Below are 21,468 nucleotides of genomic sequence, written 5' to 3' on the forward strand. Positions count from 1 at the left end.
CACTTTCCATTTTTGTGTGCAACAGTACTTTATGTTGAAACGCACACCCTACATCTTGAGATTGAGAAAGTTATCACAAGTGTCATGTAATTGATGAGAACATCACCTCCCATCAAATGAGCAAAAAGTTTGAAATAAATCTAAAAAAATAAATGCGAGCATCAATGTTATATGTAGGACTTGAAACCTGATTAGTTGCTTCCACCACAAGAAATCTAACCGTGTGAGCTACACTCACGCAACTGTACTTTATTGGTGGGGCACAAAGTGACTGAAATTTCTGAAAATTTTGATCACTTGTGTCCTTGATATATAGTCCCTGAAAAAGTTACAGTACTGATGTTATTCTCACATAAAGTTCCGAAAAATGGACAGTGGCCAGCAATTTTAATTTTTTACTACTCCCTTTGATCGTAAATTTGTACTACGTCAGTGAAGATTAATATGGATGAAATGGGTACATAAAATTAATATGTTAACAGCAACTGATGCAATAACGCTAAGTATGTCATAGTCTTGAAATAATCCATAGTATATAAAATAGGGGGAACAAGCACCAAATGCACCATTAACCTATACAACGACGGATCAACACCGCCTCACAATTCACAAATTTATGTATGGGAACAAAAAAGGGAGAGGAAAAAAAGGACAAGAAAAATAATAATAGCAAAGATACTATTCAAACTCCAAAATCTACCTACACACGCTTCACACACACCGGACTTATTCCCCTACACACGTGCCCCCACTATTCATCATCAACTCTCCATCGATCCATGACTCAAATCGCATCGCCATCTTGGGCTTCTCATGGATGAACTGAACTTGCCTCCCATCAAACATGCATGTACAACCGTCTCCACCGTACGTACGTACGTCCTCATCAAGAATCCAAACGCATCGAATATTTATGCACGCTCATTGCTGATCGTGCGAGCAAAGCAGACGTGACTGACTGCAACAAGATATATATCGTCGTGCCGATCGAACCATCAGTTGAATTGCTGGTGATCCGCCCACGGCCAGAAGGGCGGCGGCTCGTCGACGCCGCAGAGCAGGTTGCCGAAGCTGGCCGTGTCAGGGGCGCCGTGGTGGTGCTCCATCTTGGGGACGGAGGCGTGCAGGAGATGGTCGATGTCGACGCCGGCGGGGCGCGCCACGGAGGGGTAGAAGGGGATCATGCCCCCGCCGCCGCCGCCGCCTTGCTGGTGCGACGGCGGAGCGTCCATGGGGCCGTCGGACGGCGGCGTGCGCGAGATGTCGAGGTTGATCTCGGAGCTGTTCTCGCTGCGGTTGCTACAGGACGCCTCCGTCTCCTTGTTGAGGTTGATCAGCTCCGACGCCGCCTCCCTGCAGCCCTTCAGTCCCAGTATCTGCATTGATCGCCATGCAACAGCACGTACACATCAGCATTCAACAACCGAATCGATCTTGGTAGTTTAACTAGTACCAGCACGCAATGGATACATGGCAGATTACCAGACTTTCGCATCTGTTTCTTCTTGATGAATACGTATTATGGTTTGGTCTCTTGTGCTACTGCCTACTACTAGTAAGTAACAAGGAGAAAGCAACCTACACTTGCTGAGTAGCACATGCGCGCTCACCTAATCATACGGGTACTAATGGTGTTTCCGGGTCGGCCCACACATAATTGCAAATCTGATCGCGGTGAAAAGGCGCACATGTAGTACGTCTGTGCGACCATGGCAGTCACAGAGATGAGATGAGATGAGATGAGACGAGATACCACGACCGGGATGATGGTGATGATGATGATGAAGCCATTGACCTTGCTGCTCGCTCAAAGAAACAAACAGCGACTCGGCGCAGCACCAGCATGGGCACGATCCACGAGCATCTATCTGCGGACGCTGCCATATTCTGCTGAGCCTTTCCAAAAAGCCACTGTACCTGCTCAGCTCAACCATGACGAATTCGCAGGTCCCTGCGTAGGTGCGTGTGTGTGTGTATACGCGGATGGAAAGGCAGCAGCAGCAGCAGCAGCAGCGCGTGGGCATGGGGATGGGCGCCGGTTCCAACAACCTTTCTGCAAGCGCTGAAACCCACATGGATCCGGGCCGGACATCACCAACCAATCATTGAGCCGGGGAGCCAGCCCCGAGAAAGCGCAACCGAACGCCGGGCCGGGCGCCGCAGATCTAGGCCACCGGCGTTTTACTGCTACTACCTTGGCCTTGGCCGGCCGGCCGCCGGCGACGGCCAGATGCACGCATGCCATTGCCGGCCGGACTGAATTACTTGCGGGAGTTACACTAGTTTGCATTGTGCTCTAGTCTAGTGGTAGTAGGTACGTACCTCGGACTGGAGCTTCTTGTTGTGGGAGAGGAGGGCGTCGTTCTCGGCCTTGACGGCGTCGAACTGGCGCTTGAGCACGTCGTAGTCCTTCTCCAGCTGCTTTGTCTTCCAGCGGGCGCGGCGGTTCTGGAACCAGATGGCAACCTGCCGGGGCTGTAGACCCAGCGCGCGCGCCAGCTGCATCTTGCGCTCCGGCTCCAGCTTGTTGGCCACCTCGAAGTTCTTCTCCAGCGTGCGCACCTGCTCCACGTTCAGCCGCCGCTTCTTCTCGCCGCCCAGCTGCGACCCGTCGTCCGAGGTCTCCTCCTCGTTCGCGCCGCCGCCGCCGCCGGTCACCTCGTCGCAGCCCCCGTCGCCGCCACCGTACATCGCCGGGCGCTTCCCCAGCATTGGCGACAGACCTGCAGCACACGTACGTACACGCACACCATGTTAGCAAAGACGGCCTGGATCGGCTCCGGTCACCGGCGCATTGCGCCTGTGCGCGATCCGTGCGAGGGTGGCGAATTAACTGACGGGGCATGAAGTTATGGATGTGCCTACCGCCACGGAAGTCCTGGAGGGAGGGGCATTGGGGGGAGGGGAGGAAGGGGTTGTGCTGGGGGTGGGGAGGAGGCAGGTGGTGCTCATGGTGGTGGTGGTGGTGGTGCTGGTGGTGTTCTTGGGGGTCATGCGGCGGCGGCGCTTGCTGCATGTGGAGGAGGAAATTGGGAGGGAAGAAGGCGGAGGGGGAGGACGCCATGCCATTGCTGGCCATTGGCTTCTTCAAAGGAGGACGGCGAGGGGCATGGGGAGTATTTGAGAGAGGAGGGAGAGAGCTGTGTGTGTGTGTGAGAGAGAGGAACTGATGAGAGGGGGAGAGATGTGATGAGGAAAAGGAAATATAACAAGGTGCATGGTGGTTGCTTATCAAGAATAAATAAAAATAGGAAGAAAAAAAGGATGTACTACTACCATATGATTTCCCAAAATAAAATCCTGCTTTGAAGAGTCAAACAGATATTTGAGGAGCTATAGCTCTCACACCATCTACATCTGAAACATGCAAATCGGGTACCTCAAACGTCTGCGCCCGGTCTCTGACCGGACGTGTCCGTTTTGAACCTTTATTTTTTCATTTGTGCAGACGTACCTTTTATATTTTTTTCTCATATATCCGGTCATTTGCACGTGATTCGTGAAGAAGAAAGAGAAAGAAAAAAAATGAATAAAGAAAAATAAATGTGGTCCGGGATGGGGCCGCGTCCTACGTAATGGACTAACCGGGCATGCCCGGACACGTCCGCGTGCCCTCATATCGTTCCCATATTTGAGATGGATATGAGGGGTGCCGGTCAGTCCGGACATTTAAAATGGATATGAGGGGTCCGGTTGAATCGACTTTTTGTGACCGGTCAGTGACCGAATGGGCTGACCAGGCCCTTGAGGCGGGTTTGAGGGGTCCAGCTGTGAATGTTGTACGAGCTAGTATTGCTAGGATGAAAAAAAAGTACTGCTTGGATGAAAAAACGGTGGAAGCCTAATGGAGATTTCCCTTTTACAATCCTATGAACTTACTACTCTCTTTGATCCAAATTATTTGATGCTGCTCTAGCACAACTTTGTGGATATGAGAGAGCAGTGTAATTTTTCTTAATTTTATTAAATTCCAGCACCTTAGTAGGTCTTCTGATCGACATTCGGTCATCCTTATTCTAAGTTCACCCAATTTTTAACTTACACTAAGGATTCAGTAACATTTTGCTGAAACACATACCTTTTTGCAGATATGCCCTGTGACAAAGAAGCATAAATTGGAAATTACCATCACGCTGGGGGTTAGTAAGTGGGCCCTGTGCACACCGGTAAAAATACACAATCAACTGCTCTAACTTGAAGTGGCGCGGGGTTAGTAAGTGGGCCCTGTGCACACCGGTAAAAATACACAATCAACTGCCCTAACTTGAAGTGGCGCGGGGTTAGTAAGTGGGCCCTGTGCACACCGGTAAAAATACACAATCAACTGCTCTAACTTGAAGTGGCGCCATTCTTCGTTTTAAAAATTACCAGCAGACAACGTTGGCATGCACATTGCCTAGCTAAAATGGCTTGCCAGCGAAAGTGTACCACAAAGGACCATGCTTCCCAAAAGTTGTGCCTCAGGCTGAGTAGGATAGTAGCTTCTACATCGCCTTTATTTTTCTCCATGTGCTAGCTAGCATCGACCTACACATTTCTTGCTAGTGACTTTTCAAACCCTTTTGTGTCCTTTCTTTCCCCTTTTAACTGTTTTTTTTACAAAGATCCATATGTTAATGTGAAGTCAGATACAAGTATGCTCGGCCTCTATAAGAACATGACATGGATAACTAGTTGGGTTATTGAGGATGTACATACCGAAATTATCTCTTACTCCCTCCGTCCCAAAATAACTGTCTTGACTTTGTACTAGCTCTAATACAAAATTATACTAAGCTTAAGATAGTTATCTTAGGACGGAGGGAGTATATACTAAAGCAAAATTACCATATAAACAGAAACGTGCATGCTAGAAATTTCCAAAGCAAAAAATATCTGGCCTGAACAAATCACAGACAATTGATCTTCATCACTCTACCTAAACATGTCGGAGCTCCTAGATCATAGTAATTGCACCTAAGCGGATCACAACCGATCGTTCATTGTCTATATGTACACCAAATCGAGTCTTTAAAACATTTTATATTTTTTACAGTGGAAGTAGATCGCAACTATCCCCATAAATTATGGCGGATGAGATTGATTTTTTGATTGTAAATAACTAATTCTTCACCCATCCCTTATATATTCTCGTTTCAAACATCATGTTCGTCGTTGTTGTGACCAATAAGTGAAGGGCAATACAATAAAAAGTAGACAATGCCTTCAACAAAGGTAAGCATACAAGTTCGTCATAGTGAACATCGATGAAACATGATAGGAAGCAAGGGCAACCGTTCTCTCCGATGAGCAGAGGACGGCTGTGAATGACATGGAAACGAGGCAGAAAATGCAACCCCGCATATTTGCTTATTTCGATTTGGTTATCACTGACACACATGCAACAACATAGATCAACATCGATTAAAATTTCAGCAACATTCGGACAACAAGAAAGGTTATGCAAAATGACACCTCAAGGAAGGATATCGTGCACAAGCGTCACCATCACCATTTTCACCCTGTAGAAGAATCTCTAGGCAGTGCTTTCACCAAGGAATGACACATAAACATTATCATTGCCAACTGTAGCTAAAGAAGGCCGGGCGTAAATTTTTCGCCTGAAGCTCAAGACATGATGCTTGCAGAGCAAACACCAAGTCAAAATCTCCTCATGCATGCTACCCCATCTCCCCGCTTTCCGAGCTAACATCATCGTATCCCCAGTCTCGACAATGTCGATCACAAACTAGATACCCATATACATACTCACACAATTTAGCGGCCACACTCACCTACATAGATTGCCAAAGTTTGAGAGTCTGCTCTCCAAGCCAAGTGATCTCTAGGTCCATATTGTCATGCTAGCACCCGATCACTGCGCACTTCCCAACTAACGGCACACGCCATGGACACCAAAACCAAAATCTCTGACACCATCCACGACATGCGTACCTTGGGGACAACCGCTCATGCGGACATTCCTGACATGCTATTCACCGCGCGAACAAACCATGTGTGGTAGCAACGCAAACCTAACGACGAACTCCCCCGGTGCTAGACCAGTATTGCGACCAACATCTACAATGAACACACTTCTTGAACTTACCGCCAAAAATGTCGAGGAATGCCATAGGTGGCGAGTCACCGCACCGCTAGGGCAAAGAACGATAGATCCGTCGATCCAAAACGAAAAAACAACGTCCTATCAACCACACAAGGGTGGCCATGCATATAGAGTTGCCGTATGGCGGTGACGGCAAGAAAAGAATCGGAGAGGAAGGAGGTGGAGGGCGAGGTTCTGGGTGTCACCGCATGAACCTCTCATCGAAGATCCATACGCACTAAAACGGCTGGACAAATTGGCAAAAACCATGAGAACTACATTGATGATGACTGCATGATATTCTATGCGTCATTCCGACTTGATGATCAAATGAGTGCCGTATCTCACATCATGATAGGCAGGCAGCCGATCACGCAATTATGCTTTACCGCACGCATGCATGGGTGCTTTTGAGTGGCCGGATGCATGATGCGTACGTGGATTGGGGTGCCAGTGCAGTGTATTAACTGTGTGTATCCTTGGAGAATCATTTGTTCCGACTATTCACTACATATACATCACGTCAAGCCGAACTTCTTTCTTTCCTGTATGGATGAATATTCCCTTCCATTTACCGCCCTGGCCGTGCGGCATCGATTACTGACAATCGTTGGCCATTCTCGCACGTCGTAAATGGAACGAGTTGAGAAAATAATAGTGTGAAGAGGGGGAAAAATCCATTGCTCAAGGGTGGATGTAGAGAGAAGAAATCACGCAAAAGTCGAGTGCACGGGCTAGATCCCAACGGCTGCTGGCTACGTAGGCGGCTAGAAGGCCTGAATGCATTGCCCGATAGCGTGTGGGAGGGAGGCGACGGACGGATCGAACAGCTAGCCTAGCCTATGCATGGTAGCCACGCCACGCCACGCCACGCGCGCGCATACATCGCGCGCCACTCTGGACGCGCATATGGGTGACGCTGGCTTTTAGATTGTGGCTCGCGTTGCCTAGCTCACTCACCCCCACCCCACCCCACCCCACCCCGTTGGTCGTTGGAGCCACACACACACGCACAAAAACGCAGAGAAAATCGTGGGAAGCCAGCGTGGTGCCCACCAGCCTGCCACCATGCGCGCGGGCGCGTACGTCGTCGTGTGCCTGCATGTGGGCTCGCCCGCTGGATCCAGCCAGCCCACGCCGACGACGCCGTGGATCGGCCCCTCCCGGCCGTCGATCCCATCCCATCCCATCCCGCCGCAACCACCCCCCGTGCGTTCCACGCCAAGCTCCCCCGCTCTCGCACCGTGCTACGTGCCGGTGCCGGCGTCGCGCGCCCATGTAGCTAGCCTCGGTGAACGCCCGGCGAGGCTATACGTGCAGTGCACAGGCACGAGGAGAGGCAGAGGTGGGCGCACAGCGGGACGTGCAACGGACATGGCTGCTCCGGCGGGCCCCGCCATTTCCCCTGCTCCCTCTGCGACATGACTGCTAGTGCGAGCCGGGTGGCCCTGCCGCTAGTTGGCCTTTGCGCGGACGGAGGCCAGCACATGGCCTGGCCGTGTTAGTTAGGAGAGGAGAGAGGAGAGATCCCCGAGCGCAAACGCATCTCCTTCCCCTTGCCCTTCCCCTTGGACCCTTCCATATTCCCTACCTCTCATGCCCCGGTTGAAGCCTCGCGCTTTTCCTCCGGTTTTAGTATCCCTCCACCATCTCGCCACTCGCCATGGCTGGCTACATGCTGCCCGTCGGTGCATGCGTGTATGCCGTGCCTCGCATATATGGCACGTACGTACGTACGTACGTACGTACACGAGACCGAGTTCGCTCCACCGGAACTGCCTGGGCTTCTATGGGGGATGATGATCCCAGCCGAAAATTATCCCACGGTACATAACGCATTGAGATGGGCAGAAAATAGGAGGCACGTACGCGACGTGTACGTGTTGGCATGGTACATGGTAAATTGGTAACATGGGTGTTCATATACCAAGACTTGTGCACATACGTAGCCAACGACTCGCATTTTTATTTCTTTCTTTGCTCGTCCGAAACTATCAACTTGATGCATATGCTAGCATATTTTGGGTTTTTTTGCATGGTGGTGGGTGTGTACACCGAGCCGTTTGGAACCTTCTCGCGCTCCCACTCTCACGTGGCAGCCACACATATGCTCCCTGTATGCATGTTCTCCCCCGCCATTTCTCTATGCGACCCACTTGGACCCTTCCACTACCCCTATTATTCTGCTCTATTTTCCACATGGCCGGGAGCTAAGCTAGGCGGCGCGGTTGTTACCTGTGAGGAACACCGCTGCGCCAGTGACAAACGGTGGAATGTTTCCAGGTTAAATAACTCCAGAGTATCCGCCTCGATCGCGTTACCAAATGATATCGTTAGCCGTTGCATCATCAGATTATTGAGGGGTTGCCGATACGCAGATTTGCTTGCATTCCAGTTGCAGTTGCAGTTGTCGGGTTTCGATGATTTGTTCTTTTTCCTAGTGATCGACTTGTCAACTAATTAATAAACAAGCTGAAGGATTACAGGATTTTTCACCGTACCATCTCACGAGGATGGATTAACGATGGATGTGTCTAGGACTCACCTAGATGATACTTAACCAAGCTAAAGAATGAGCTCAGGGTTCGTCCATCGGTGCCTGTATATATATGGTTGTTGGGCATCTTCACTGATCATGAATTCTCAATCGAGTGTGGCTAGATCTCAGCCTCGGCTACCCAAATAAAGAATATATAAATAAGAAGAAGAATAGAAAACAATCTCTTTTACACAAACTTCCATATTGTCTTAATCGACTAAGATCTAGTAATTCCGTTTCAATATAATCCACATTGCATTTAGTTGTTAGGGCATCTCCAACGCTGTCTTCTAAACCGGACATCATATTTGTCCATTGGTAGAGGAAACCAGTCCGCACACATGGATGTGAAAGACGGTCATCCAAAGCTAACCGTATATGTCCAGTTAGAGTTTGATTTTTTTTTTAACAAAAATGAACAAATTTGATGCATATTTGAACGCACCAGACGATATTCATTTATTACTTGGGATATCTTTTACAAATAATTGTATACTTTTTATCTAAAACAAAGAAATTCATTATATTTAGACATGTTTCCATTAGATCGGTCTCTAAACCTATTTAAAAAAACCGCAGAAGACCTTGGGTTGGCACCCTACCCCTCTATCCCTATCAATGAGATATCAATAAAAATATATGCACCCTAGCGCATTCGCGAAAAAGAAAAATGACCACTGACGCTTGTTCCCCATCTCCGGTGTTAAAGTATATCTTTTGTGTAGTTAATTTGTATATGAATGTCATCACCTGTCAATCCTGTTATTATGATTCGGTTAGGATTCGCCTCATCTCCAAGGCTTGTAACCCTGTATTATGTTAACATGATGGCTGCCCCAAGTGTGGCATATTGGCCTCGTGTCGCACACGCCCACGTAGTCGCCGCCATGTCAACCATGTCAGGAACCACCCTCATCACTGCCCCCATGTCGGTCTCGACCTCACCGGCTATGAACGTGGCCAGCATCCGCACCCACGCCCCCGTGACCCTCAATCTCCAAACCTCTAACTTCTCAAAGTGGCGGATGTTGTTCTGTGTGATCCCCGACAAGTAAGATCGATCCCTGGAAATGAAGCTCCCCCTCCTCGGCAGTCATAAGCACGGAGAAATGAAGCTATCCTCCTCCACAACGCCGCTAAGAGGATAATCAACCAACGATGTTGAGGCCACCAAGCTTGGCGTTAACGGGAGGGCAGGAGTGATGGCCTTCGTGGGATACAAGCGCCAACGATCTTCCATGCGCAACTCTTCCTCACTACCAGAAGGGCTCAAGGATGTGTCGGCTTCGTGGTCATGGCACCCGCATGCGGACGGGCTGGTGACCTCGTCTTCGTCCTCGCTCTTGCCGAACACCTCATCCGCCACCTCGTCAAACTCCTTGTACACGGCTTCTAACTCCTCCTGACGTTGGCAGCACCGCCAACAGTCACTGCGGATCTCGCTCGCGTAGCGATAGGAGGGCACTTCCACGTTTGGCATAATGGCCTTGTAGAGGTTGAGTAGCTCCTATGCGTGTCGGTGTTCATCGAGGAGGTGGAGGTTGTAGGCCTGGTCGGTCTACGGCTACTGGAACATAGCCTCTCACTCCTCTAGCACCAGGTCCATGTAGTGAGCACGGGCCTTGCCCATGGTGATGCCGACATTCGCCGGCGAGGAACATGGTGCCGACTCGTCGTTGGCCACTTCTGGCATTGGCGCGTCCGTAGCGCTGGCCTCAAGTTAGCTCGTCCAACAGACCATAATGGCGGCGATCTTCTCCTTTTGTTCAGATGAGAGGCCGTCTTAAAATGCTTTGGAGCTTGAGGCGGCCATGACAGGTGTGGTGCGGAGAGGAGATAGAGAGGGTATGAGGGTGGATGGACGTGGTTGTGTTGCCGATCTGGGTGATAAATAGCGGCGGGGGACAGGCCAGGCCATGCGATAAGGTCCTTAAAGGCGGGCCACCATGTGGACAGCCAAGTGGCATGGGAGTAGGCGATGTATATTACACGACTTGTTCTTGTAAACTTGTGCTGGGCCTGCAAGCGCACAGTTTTGTAGGGCAGTAGCAAATATCCCTCAAGTGGATGACCTAAGGTTTATCAATCTGTGGGCGACATAGGATGAAGATTGTATCTCTCAAACAACCCTGCAATCAAATAACAAAGAGTCTCTTGTGTCTCCAACACACCCAATACCATGATAAATTATATGTTAGAAATATGCCCTAGAGGCAATGATAAATAGTTATTATTATATTTCCTGTTTAAAGATAATCGTTTATTATCCATGCTATAATTGTATTGAATGAAAACATAGATACATGTGTGGAAACATAGACAAAACAATGTCCCTAGCAAGCCTCTAGTTGGCTAGCCAGTTGATCAAGGATAGTCAAGGTTTTCTGGCTATGTGCAAAGTGTTGTTGCTTGATAACTGGATCACATCATTAGGAGAATCATGTGATGGACTAGACCCAAACTATGAACGTAGCATATTGATCGTGTTGTTTTATTGCTATAGTTTTCTGTGTGTCAAGTATTTGTTTCTATGACCATGAGATCATATAACTCACTGGCACCGGAGGAATACCTTGTGTGCATCAAACGTCACAACATAATTGGGTGACTATAAAGGTGTTCTACAGGTATCTCCAAAGGTGTCCGTTGAGTTAGTATGGATCAAGATTGGGATTTGTCACTCCGTGTGACGGAGAGGTATCTCGGGGCCCACTCGGTAATACAACATCACACACAAGCCTTGCAAGCAATGTGACTAAATGTAAGTCACGGGATCTTGTATTACGGAACGAGTAAAGAGACTTGCCGGTAACGAGATTGAAATAGGTATGCGGATACCGGCGATCGAATCTCAGGCAAGTAACATACCGAAGAACAAAGTGAATGACATAGAGGATTATATGAATCCTTGACACTGAGGTTCAACCGATAAGATCTTCGGAGAATATGTAGGATCCAATATGGGCATCCAGGTCCTGCTATTGGATATTGACCGAGGACACTTAAGGTGCCTCGGGTCATGTCTACATAGTTCTCGAACCCGCAGGGTCTGCACACTTAAGGTTCGACGATGTTTTAATATAGTTGAGTTATATGTGTGGTTACCGAATGTTGTTCGGAGTCCCGGATGAGATCACGAACGTCACGAGGGTTTTCGGAATGGTCGGGAGACGAAGATTGATATATAAGATGACTTCATTTGGTTACCGGAAAGTTTTCGGGCATTACCGGGAATGTACCGGGAGTGATGAATGGGTTCCGAAAGTTCACCGGGAGGGGGCAACCCTCCCAGGGGAAGCCTTAAGGACCTAGGGGTGGCGCACCAGCCCTTAGTGGGCTGGTGGGACAGCCCAAGAGGGCCTATGCGCCAGGAAAAGAAAAACCAAAGAGAAGGAAAAAAAGGTGGGAAGGAAGAGAAGGACTCCACTTTCCAATCCTAGTTGGACTAGGATTGGAGTAGGACTCGTCCTCCTCCCAAGCCGGCGCACCCTTGAGCGCTTGGACCTCAAGGCAAGCCTCCTCCCCCTCCCTCGTATATATAGTGGTGATTTAGGGCTGATTTGAGAAAACTTTTGCCACGTGAAACTCAGATCTAGACACCATAGTTTTACCTCTAGACCGTATTTCTGCGGAGCTCGGGCGGAGCCCTGCAGGAGTAGATCCTTCACCACCACCGGAGCACCGTCACGCTGCCGGAGAACTCATCTACTTCCCCGTCTTTCTTGCTTGATCAAGAAGGCCGAGATCATCGTCGAGCTGTACGTGTGCTGAAAGCGGAGGTGACGTTTGTTCGACACTAGATCGGAACGAATCGTGGGACGAATCGCGGGACGGTTCGTGGGGCGGATCGAGGGACGTGAAGACGTTTCACTACATCAACCGCGTTTCTTAACGCTTCCTGCTGTGCGATATACAAGGGTACGTAGATCCAAATCTCCTCTCGTAGATGGACGTCACCATGATATGTCTTCGTGCGCGTAGGAATTATTTTGTTTCCCATGCGACGTTCCGCAACAGTGGCATCATGAGCTAGGTTCATGCGTAGATGTTATCTCGAGTAGAACACAAAGGATTTCGTGGACGGTGATGTTCGATTTGCTGCCCTCCTTAGTCTTTTCTCGATTCGGCGGTATTGTTGGATTGAAGTGGCCCGGACCGACATTATTCGTACGCTTACGAAAGAGTGGTTTCATCGCTTGACATGCAACCTCGCTGCATAAAGATGACTGGTGGGTGTCGGTTTCTTGAAGTTTAGTTGAATTGGTTTTGACCGAGGCGGTCCTTGGAGAGGTGAAATAGCAATTTGCACATCTCCATTGTGGTTTTTGCGTAAGTAAGATGCGATCTACTAGATACCCATAGCAGCCACATAAAACATGCAACAACAATTAGAGGACGTCTAACTTGTTTTTGGAGGGTATGCTTGTGATGTGATATGGCCAATGACGTGATGTGATATATTGGATGTATGAGATGATCATGCTGTAATAGTTAATATCGACTTGCACGTCGATTGTACGGTGATACGTCTCCAACGTATCTATAATTTTTGATGGTTTCATGCTATTATCCTGTCAAACTTTAGATGTTTTGTATGCCTTTTATATCTTTTGGGGACTAACTTATTAACTCAGTGCCAAGTGCCAGTTCCTGTTTTTTCCATGTTTTGACCCCTTTCAGTGGAGGATTTTAAACAAAGTCCAAACGGAACGAAACTTCCAAAAAGATTTTTACCGAAACAGAAGAAGATCGCGAAGCTTGAGAACCAAGGCAGGGGGGCACGAGGGACCCCACAAGCCCCCTAGCCGCGGCCAGGGGGGGCCCGCGCCTCCCAGGCTTGTGGGTTCCCCGGGCCACCTCTGCCCTAGGTCTTTCGCCTATATATTCCCATAAATTCCAGAAAAAATCAGGAGATCATCGAAAGTACTTTTCTGCCGCCGCAAGCTTCTGCCTCTGCAAGATCCCATCTGGGGCACGTTCTGGTGCCCTGCCGGAGGGGGATTCGGATACGGAGGGCTTCTGCATCAACACCATGACCTCTCCGATGATGCGTGAGTAGTTCACCATAGACATACGGGTCCATAGTGTTGGGTAACGTAGCATAAATTCAAAATTTTCCTATGCCATATTCAGATCTTCCTATAGAGAGACCAGCAACAAGAGAGGGGTGAGTGCATCTTCATACCTTTGAAGATCGCTAAGCGGAAGCGTTACTAGAACGCGGTTGATGGAGTGGTACTCGCGGCGATTCAGATCGCGGTGTGATTCCGATCTAGTGCCGAACTACGGCACCTCCGCGTTCAACACACGTGCAGCCCGGTGACGTCTCCCGCACCTTGATCCAGCAAGGAGGAGGGAGAGGTTGGGGAAGATATCTAGCAGCACGACGGCGTGGTGTCGATGGAGAGACGAGGTCTCCCGGCAGGGCTACGCCAAGCACCGGCAGAGAGGAGGAGAAAGAAGAGCAGGGCTGCGCAGAGGGAGAGGGAAAACTGTGTCTCAAAACAGCTCAAACCTCAACTATATATAGGGGGAGAGGGAGGGGGCACAACCCTTAGGGTTCCCACCCCCAAGGGGTGCGACAGCCCCCATCTGCGCCAGGAGGTGGCGGCCACGAGGGGAGGAGGGGTGTGGCGCACCCCTGCTGGGCCTTAGGCCCACCTGGCTTAGGGTTTGCCCCCTCCCTCTCCCCTGCGCGTTGGGCCCCTGGTGGGAGGCGCACCAGCCCACTCTGGGCTGGTTCCCTTCCACCTTTTGGCCCATGTCACCTTTTTGGGTTGGTGGCCCCTCCCGGTGGTCCCGGTACGCTACCGGTGACGCCCGAAACACTTCCGGTGTCCGAAACCATCCGTCCTATATATCAATCTTTACCTGCGGAGCATTACGGAGCTCCTCGTGACTTCCGGAATCTCATCCGGGACTCCGAACAACTTTCGATAACCTCATATAACAATTCCCTATAATCCTAGCGTCATCGAACCTTAAGTGTGTAGACCCTACGGGTTCGGGAGACAGGCAGACATGACCGAGACACCTCTCCGGCCAATAACCATCAGCGGGGTCTGGATACCCATGGTGGCTCCCACTTGCTCCACGATGATCTCATCAGATGAACCACGATGTCAAGGATTCAATCAATCCCGTATACAATTCCCTTTGTCTGTCGATATAGAACTTGCCCAAGATTCGATTGTCGGTATACCTATACCTTGTTCAATCTCATTACCGGTAAGTCTCTTTACTCGTTCCGTAGCACGTCATCGTGTGACTAACTCCTTAGTCACACTGAGCTCATGATGATGTTCTACCGAGTGGGCCCGGAGTTACCTCTCCGTCACGCGGAGTGACAAATCCCAATCTCAATTCGTACCAACCCAACACAGACTTTTAGAGGTACCCGTAGTGCACCTTTATAGTCACCCAGTTACGTTGTGACGTTTGATACACCCAAAGCACTCCTACGGTATCCGGGAGTTGCACAATCTCACGGTCGAAGGAAAAGACACTTGACATTAGAAAAGTTTAGCATACGAACAATACGATCTAGTGCTATGCTTAGGATTGGGTCTTGTCCATCACATCATCCTCCCAATGATGTGATCCCGTTATCAATGACATCTATTGCCCATGACCAGGAAACCATGATCATCTATTGACTAACGAGCTAGCCAACTAGAGGCTTGCTAGGGACACATTGTGATCTATTTATTCGCACATGTATTAGTGTTTCCTGTTAATACAATTATAGCATGAACAATAGACGATTATCATGAACAGGGAAATATGATAATAACCATTTTATTATTGCCTCTAGGGCATATTTCCAACAGTCTCCCACTTGCGCTAGAGTCAATAATCTAGTTACATTGTGATGTATCGAACACCCATAGCATTATGGTGTTGATCATGTTTTGCTCATGGAAGAGGTTTAGTCAACGGGTCTGCAACATTCAGATCCGTATGTACTTTACAAATCTCTATTACTCCACTCTGGACATGGTCCTGGATGGAGTTGTAGCGGCATTTAATGTGCTTCGTCTTCCAGTGAAACCTAGGCTCCTTGGCTATGGCAATGGCCCTAGTGTTATCACAGAAGAGTGTCATTGGACCCGACGCGCTTGGAACCACTCCAAGGTCGGTGATGAGCTCCTTCATCCAAATTCCTTCATGAGCCGCTTCTGAAGCAGCTATGTACTCCGCTTCACATGTAGATGCTGCCACGACTTCTTGCTTGCTGCTGCACCAGCTCACTGCCCCACCATTCAAAACATATACGTATCCGGTCTGTGACTTAGAGTCATCCAGATCTGTGTTGAAGCTAGCGTCGACGTAACCCTTTACGACGAGCTCTTCGTCACCTCCATAAACGAGAAACATTTCCTTAGTCCTTTTCAGGTAATTAAGGATATTCTTGACCGTTGTCCAGTGTTCCATACCGGGATCACTTTGGTACCTCCTTACCAAACTTATGGCAAGGTTTATGTCAGGTCTGGTACACAGCATGGCATACATAAGAGAGCCTACGGCTGAAGCGTAGGGGGACATAACTCATCTTCTCTCTATCTGCTGTCATGGTCGGCGACTGAGCCTTACTCAATCTCATACCTTGCAAAACTGGCAAGAATCCTTTCTTTGAGTTTTCCATATTGAACTTCTTCAATATCTTGCCAAGGTATGTACTTTGCGAAAGACCTATGAGGCGTCTCGATCTATCTCTATAGATCGTGATGCCTAATATGTATGCAGCTTCTCCAAGGTCCTTCGTTGAAAAACTCTTGTTCAAATAGTCCTTTATGCTCTCCAACATCTCTATGTTATTCCCCGTCAATAATATGTCATCCACATATAGTATGAGGAAAGCTACAAAGCTCCCACTCACTTTCTTGTACAGACAGGCTTCTCCGTAAACCTGTATGAACCCAAACGCTTTAATCACCTCATTAAAGCGAATGTTCCAACTCTGAGATGCTTGCACCAGCCCATAGATGGAGCGCTGGAGCATGCACACTTTGTTAGCACCCTTAGGGTCGACAAAACCTTCTGGTTGCATCATATACAGCTCTTCCTTAAGGTTCCCGTTAAGGAACGTTGTTTTGACGTCCATTTGCCAAATTTCGTAATCATAAAAGGCGGCAATTGCTAACATGATTCGGACTGATTTCAGCTTTGCTACGGGAGAGAAAGTCTCTTCGTAGTGAATCCCTTGAATTTGTCGAAAACCCTTTGCGACAAGTCGAGCTTTATAAACGGTTACATTACCGTTTACATCAGTCTTCTTCTTGAAGATCCATTTATTTTCTATGGCTCGCCGGTCATCGGGCAAGTCCACCAAAGTCCATACTTTGTTATCATACATGGATCCTATCTCGAATTTCGTAGCTTCAAGCCATTTGTTGGAATCCAAGCCCGCCATCGCTTCTTCATAGTTCGAAGGTTCACCGTTGTCTAACAACATGATTTCCATTACACGGTTGTCGTACCACTCTGGTGCGGAGCGTACCCTTGTGGACCTTCGAGGTTCAGTAGTAACTTGATCCGAAGCTTCATGATCATTATCGTTAACTTCCTCATCAGTTGGTGTAGGCGCCACAGGAACAACTTCCCGCGCTGCGCTACTATCCCGTTCGAGAGGGGGTGTAATTACCTCATCAAGTTCTACCTTCCTCCCACTTACTTCTTTCGAGAGAAACTCTTTCTCTAGAAAGGATCCGTTCTTGGCAACAAAGGTTTTACCTTCGGATCTAAGATAGAAGGTATACCCAATAGTTTCCTTAGGGTATCCTATGAATACGCATTTCTCCGCTTTGGGTTCGAGCATTTCTGGTTGAAGTTTCTTCACATAAGCATCGCAGCCCCAAACTTTAAGAAACAACAACTTAGGTTTCTTGCCAAACCATAGTTCATACGGTGTCGTCTCAACGGATTTGGACGGTGCCCTATTTAAAGTGAATGCTGCAGTTTCTAATGCGTATCCCCAAAATGATAGCGGTAAGTCGGTAAGCGACATCATAGATCGTACCATATCTAATAAAGTGCGATTACGACGTTCAGACACTCCGTTGCGTTGCGGTGTGCCAGGCGGCGTCAGTTGTGAAACGATTCCACACTTCCTTAGGTGTGTGCCAAACTCGTGACTCAAATATTCTCCTCCACGATCAGATCGTAGACACTTAATTTTTCTGTCACGTTGATTCTTGACCTCACTCTGAAATTCCTTGAACTTTTCAAACGTCTCAGATTTGTGCTTCATCAAGTAGATATACCCATACCTACTCAAATCATCGGTGAGAGTGAGACCATACTGATAGCCACCGCGAGCTTCAACGTTCATTGGACCACATACATCAGTATGTATTATTTCCAATAAGTCGGTTGCTCTCTCCATTATTCCTGAGAATGGAGTCTTAGTCATCTTGCCCATGAGGCACGGTTCGCATGTGTCAAATGATTCAAAGTCAAGAGACTCTAATAGTCCATCAGTATGGAGCTTCTTCATGCGGTTAACGCCGATATGACCAAGGCGGCAGTGCCACAAGTATGTGGGACTATCATTATCAACTTTACATCTTTTGGTACTCACACTGTGAATATGCGTAACATCACGATCGAGATTCATCAAGAATAAGCCATTCACCAGCGGAGCATGACCATAAAACATATCACTCATATAAATAGAACAACCATTATTCTTTGACTTAAATGAGTAGCCGTCTCGCATTAAGCAAGACCCTGATACGATGTTCATGCTTAAATCTGGTACTAAATAACAATTATTAATGTTTAAAACTAATCCCGACGGTAGATGTAGAGGTAGCGTGTCGACGACGATCACATTGACATTGGAGCCATTCCCGACGCGCATCGTCACCTCATCCTTGGCCAGTCTCCGTTTATTCCGCAGTTCCTGCTTTGAGTTGCAAATGTGAGCAACAACACTGGTATCAAATACCCAGGAGCTACTACGAGCGTTGGTAAGGTACACATCAATAACATGTATATCACATATACCTTTAACATTGCCGACCTTCTTGTCCGCTAAGTATTTGGGGCAGTTTCGCTTCGAGTGACCCTTTCCCTTGCAATAGAAGCACTCAGTCTCAGGCTTGGGTCCATTCTTTTTCTTCTTCCTGACATCTGGCTTACCGGGCGCGGCAACGGCTTTGTCGTCTTTCTTGAAGTTCTTCTTACCCTTGCCCTTCTTGAAACTAGTGGTCTTGTTGACCATCAACACTTGATGATCTTTCTTGATTTCTACTTCTGCAGACTTGAGCATCAAGTACAACTCGGGATTGGTCTTCTCCATCCCTTGCATGTTGTAGTTCAGCACAAAACCTTTGTAGCTTGGTGGGAGAGATTGGAGGATTCTGTCAATTATAGCATCATCCGGAAGTTCGACTCCAAGTGAAGTCAGACGACCGTGTAACCCAGACATTTTGAGTATGTGCTCACTGACACAACTGTTCTCCTCCATCTTACAGCTAAAGAACTTGTCGGAGACTTCATATCTCTCGACACAGGCATGAGCTTGAAAAACTAGCTTCAGCTCTTGAAACATCTCATATGCACCGTGTTGCTCAAAACGCCTTTGGAGCCCCGTTTCTAAACTGTATAACATGCCACACCTAACCAGAGAGTAGTCATCACTCCGCGTTTGCCAGACGTTCAGAATGTCCTGGGATGCTGTGGGAGCGGGAGGGTCACCTAGCGGCGCATCAAGGACATAAGCCTTTTTAGCTGCTTCAAGGATGAGCTTCAAGTTGCGAACCCAGTCCGCATAGTTGCAACCATCATCTTTCGGCTTGTTTTTCTCTAGGAATGCGTTGAAATTGAGGTTGACGTTGGCCATCTACAATATTTATAAAGACAACTTTTAGACTAAGTTCATGACAATTAAGTTCATTTAATCAAATTAAGTATGAACTCCCACTTAAATCGATATCCCTCTAGTCATCTAAGTGATACATGATCCATGTTGACTAACCCGTGTCCGATCATCACGTGAGACGGACTAGTCACCATGGTGAGCAACTTCATGCTGATCGTATTCAACCATACGACTCATGTTCGACCTTTCGGTCTCTTGTATTCGAGGTCATGTTTGTACATGCTAAGCTCGTCGAGTCAACCTAGGTGTTTCGCATGTGTAAATCTGGCTTACACCCGTTGTATGCGAACGTTAGAATCTATCACACCCGATCATCACGTGGTGCTTCGAGACAACGATCCTTCGCAACGGTGCACACTTAGGGGAATACGTTCTCAAAATTTTAAGAGGGATCATCTTAGTATGCAACCGTCGTTCTAAGCAATAAGATGAAAAACATGATAAACATCACAATGCAATCATATAGTGACATGATATGGCCATTATCATCTTTGCTCTTTCGATCTCCATCTTCAGGCATCGCATGATCATCATCGTCATCAGCGTGACACCATGATCTCCATCATCATGATCTCCATCATCGTATCTTCGTGAAGTCGTCACGCCAACTACTACTATCACTACTACTATAGCTAACCGTTAGCAATGAAGTAAAAGTAGTAAGCACATGGCGTTGCATCTCATACAATAAATTAAGACAACTCCTATGGCTCCTGCCGGTTGTCATACTCATCTACATGCAAGTCGTGAAACCTATTACAATAACATGATCATCTCTCATACATCATACATGCAACATCACAACTTTGGCCATATCACATCACATGTCAAACCCTGCAAAAACAAGTTAGACGTCCTCTAATTGTTGTTGCAAGTTTTACGTGGCTGATTTGGGTTTCTAGCAAGAACGCCTTCTTACCTACGTGACAGCCACAACGATGATATGCCAAAGCTATTTACCCTTCGTAAGGACCCTTTTCATCAAATCCAATCCGACTAGAGTGGGAGAGACAAACACCCGCTAGCCACCTTTATGTACGGTGTGCATGTCTGTCGGTGGAACCAGTCTCACGTAGGCGTATGTGTAAGGTCGGTCCGGGCCGCTTCATCCCACAATACCGCTGCAAAAGGATAAGACTAGTAGCAGCAAGCAATTGACAAATCATCACCCACAACCTTTTGTGTTCTACTCATGCATAGAATCTACGCATAGAAAACCTGGCTCGGATGCCACTGTTGGGTAACGTAGCATAAATTCAAAATTTTCCTACGCCATATTCAGATCTTCCTATGGAGAGACCAGCAACGAGAGAGGGGTGAGTGCATATTCATACCTTTGAAGATCGCTAAGCGGAAGTGTTACTAGAACGCGGTTGATGGAGTCATACTCGCGGCAATTGAGATCACGGTGTGATTCCGATCTAGTGCCGAACTACGGCACCTCCGCGTTCAACACACGTGCAGCCCGGTGACGTCTCCCGCACCTTGATCTAGCAAGGAGGAGGGAGAGGTTGGGGAAGATCTCCAGCATCACGACGGTGTGGTGTCGATGGAGAGATGAGGTCTCCCGGCAGGGCTTCGCCAAGCACCGACACAGAGGAGGAGAAAGAAGAGCAGGGTTGCGCCGAGGGAGAGGGAAAAGTGTGTCTCAAAACAGCCCCAAACCTCAACTATATATAGGGGGAGAGGGAGGGGGCGCAACCCTTAGGGTTCCCACCCCAAGGGGTGCGGCAACCCCCATATGCGCCAGGAGGTGGCGGCCAGGAGGGGAGGAGGGGTGTGGCGCACCCCTGCTGGGCCTTAGGCCCACCTGGCTTAGGGTTTGCCCCCCCTTCCCTCTCCCCTGTGCCTTGGGCCCCTGGTGGGAGGCGCAAGAGCCCACTCTGGGCTGGTTCCCTTCCACCTTTTGGCCCATGTCACCTTTTGGGGCTGGTGGCCCCCCCGGTGGACCTCCGGAAC

At 48.4% G+C, this 21,468-nt stretch overlaps 1 protein-coding gene across 1 annotated transcript; it reads right to left on the reverse strand.

Annotated features, from left to right (window-relative positions):
- Positions 1-508: 508 nt before the first annotated feature.
- Positions 509-3,201, reverse strand: LOC123449565 (homeobox-leucine zipper protein HOX21-like). Its single transcript, XM_045126826.1, has 3 exons — positions 2,866-3,201; positions 2,323-2,723; positions 509-1,376 (listed from the first exon to the last, which is right to left on the reverse strand). The coding sequence occupies exons 1-3, from the start codon at positions 3,077-3,079 to the stop codon at positions 996-998; spliced, it is 996 nt and encodes a 331-aa protein (XP_044982761.1). The 5' UTR covers positions 3,080-3,201; the 3' UTR covers positions 509-995.
- Between the last annotated feature and the right edge of the window lie 18,267 nt (positions 3,202-21,468).

The sequence above is a fragment of the Hordeum vulgare genome, chromosome 4H (assembly GCF_904849725.1).
Source record: "Hordeum vulgare subsp. vulgare chromosome 4H, MorexV3_pseudomolecules_assembly, whole genome shotgun sequence".
In the NCBI taxonomy this organism is placed as follows: domain Eukaryota; kingdom Viridiplantae; phylum Streptophyta; class Magnoliopsida; order Poales; family Poaceae; genus Hordeum; species Hordeum vulgare.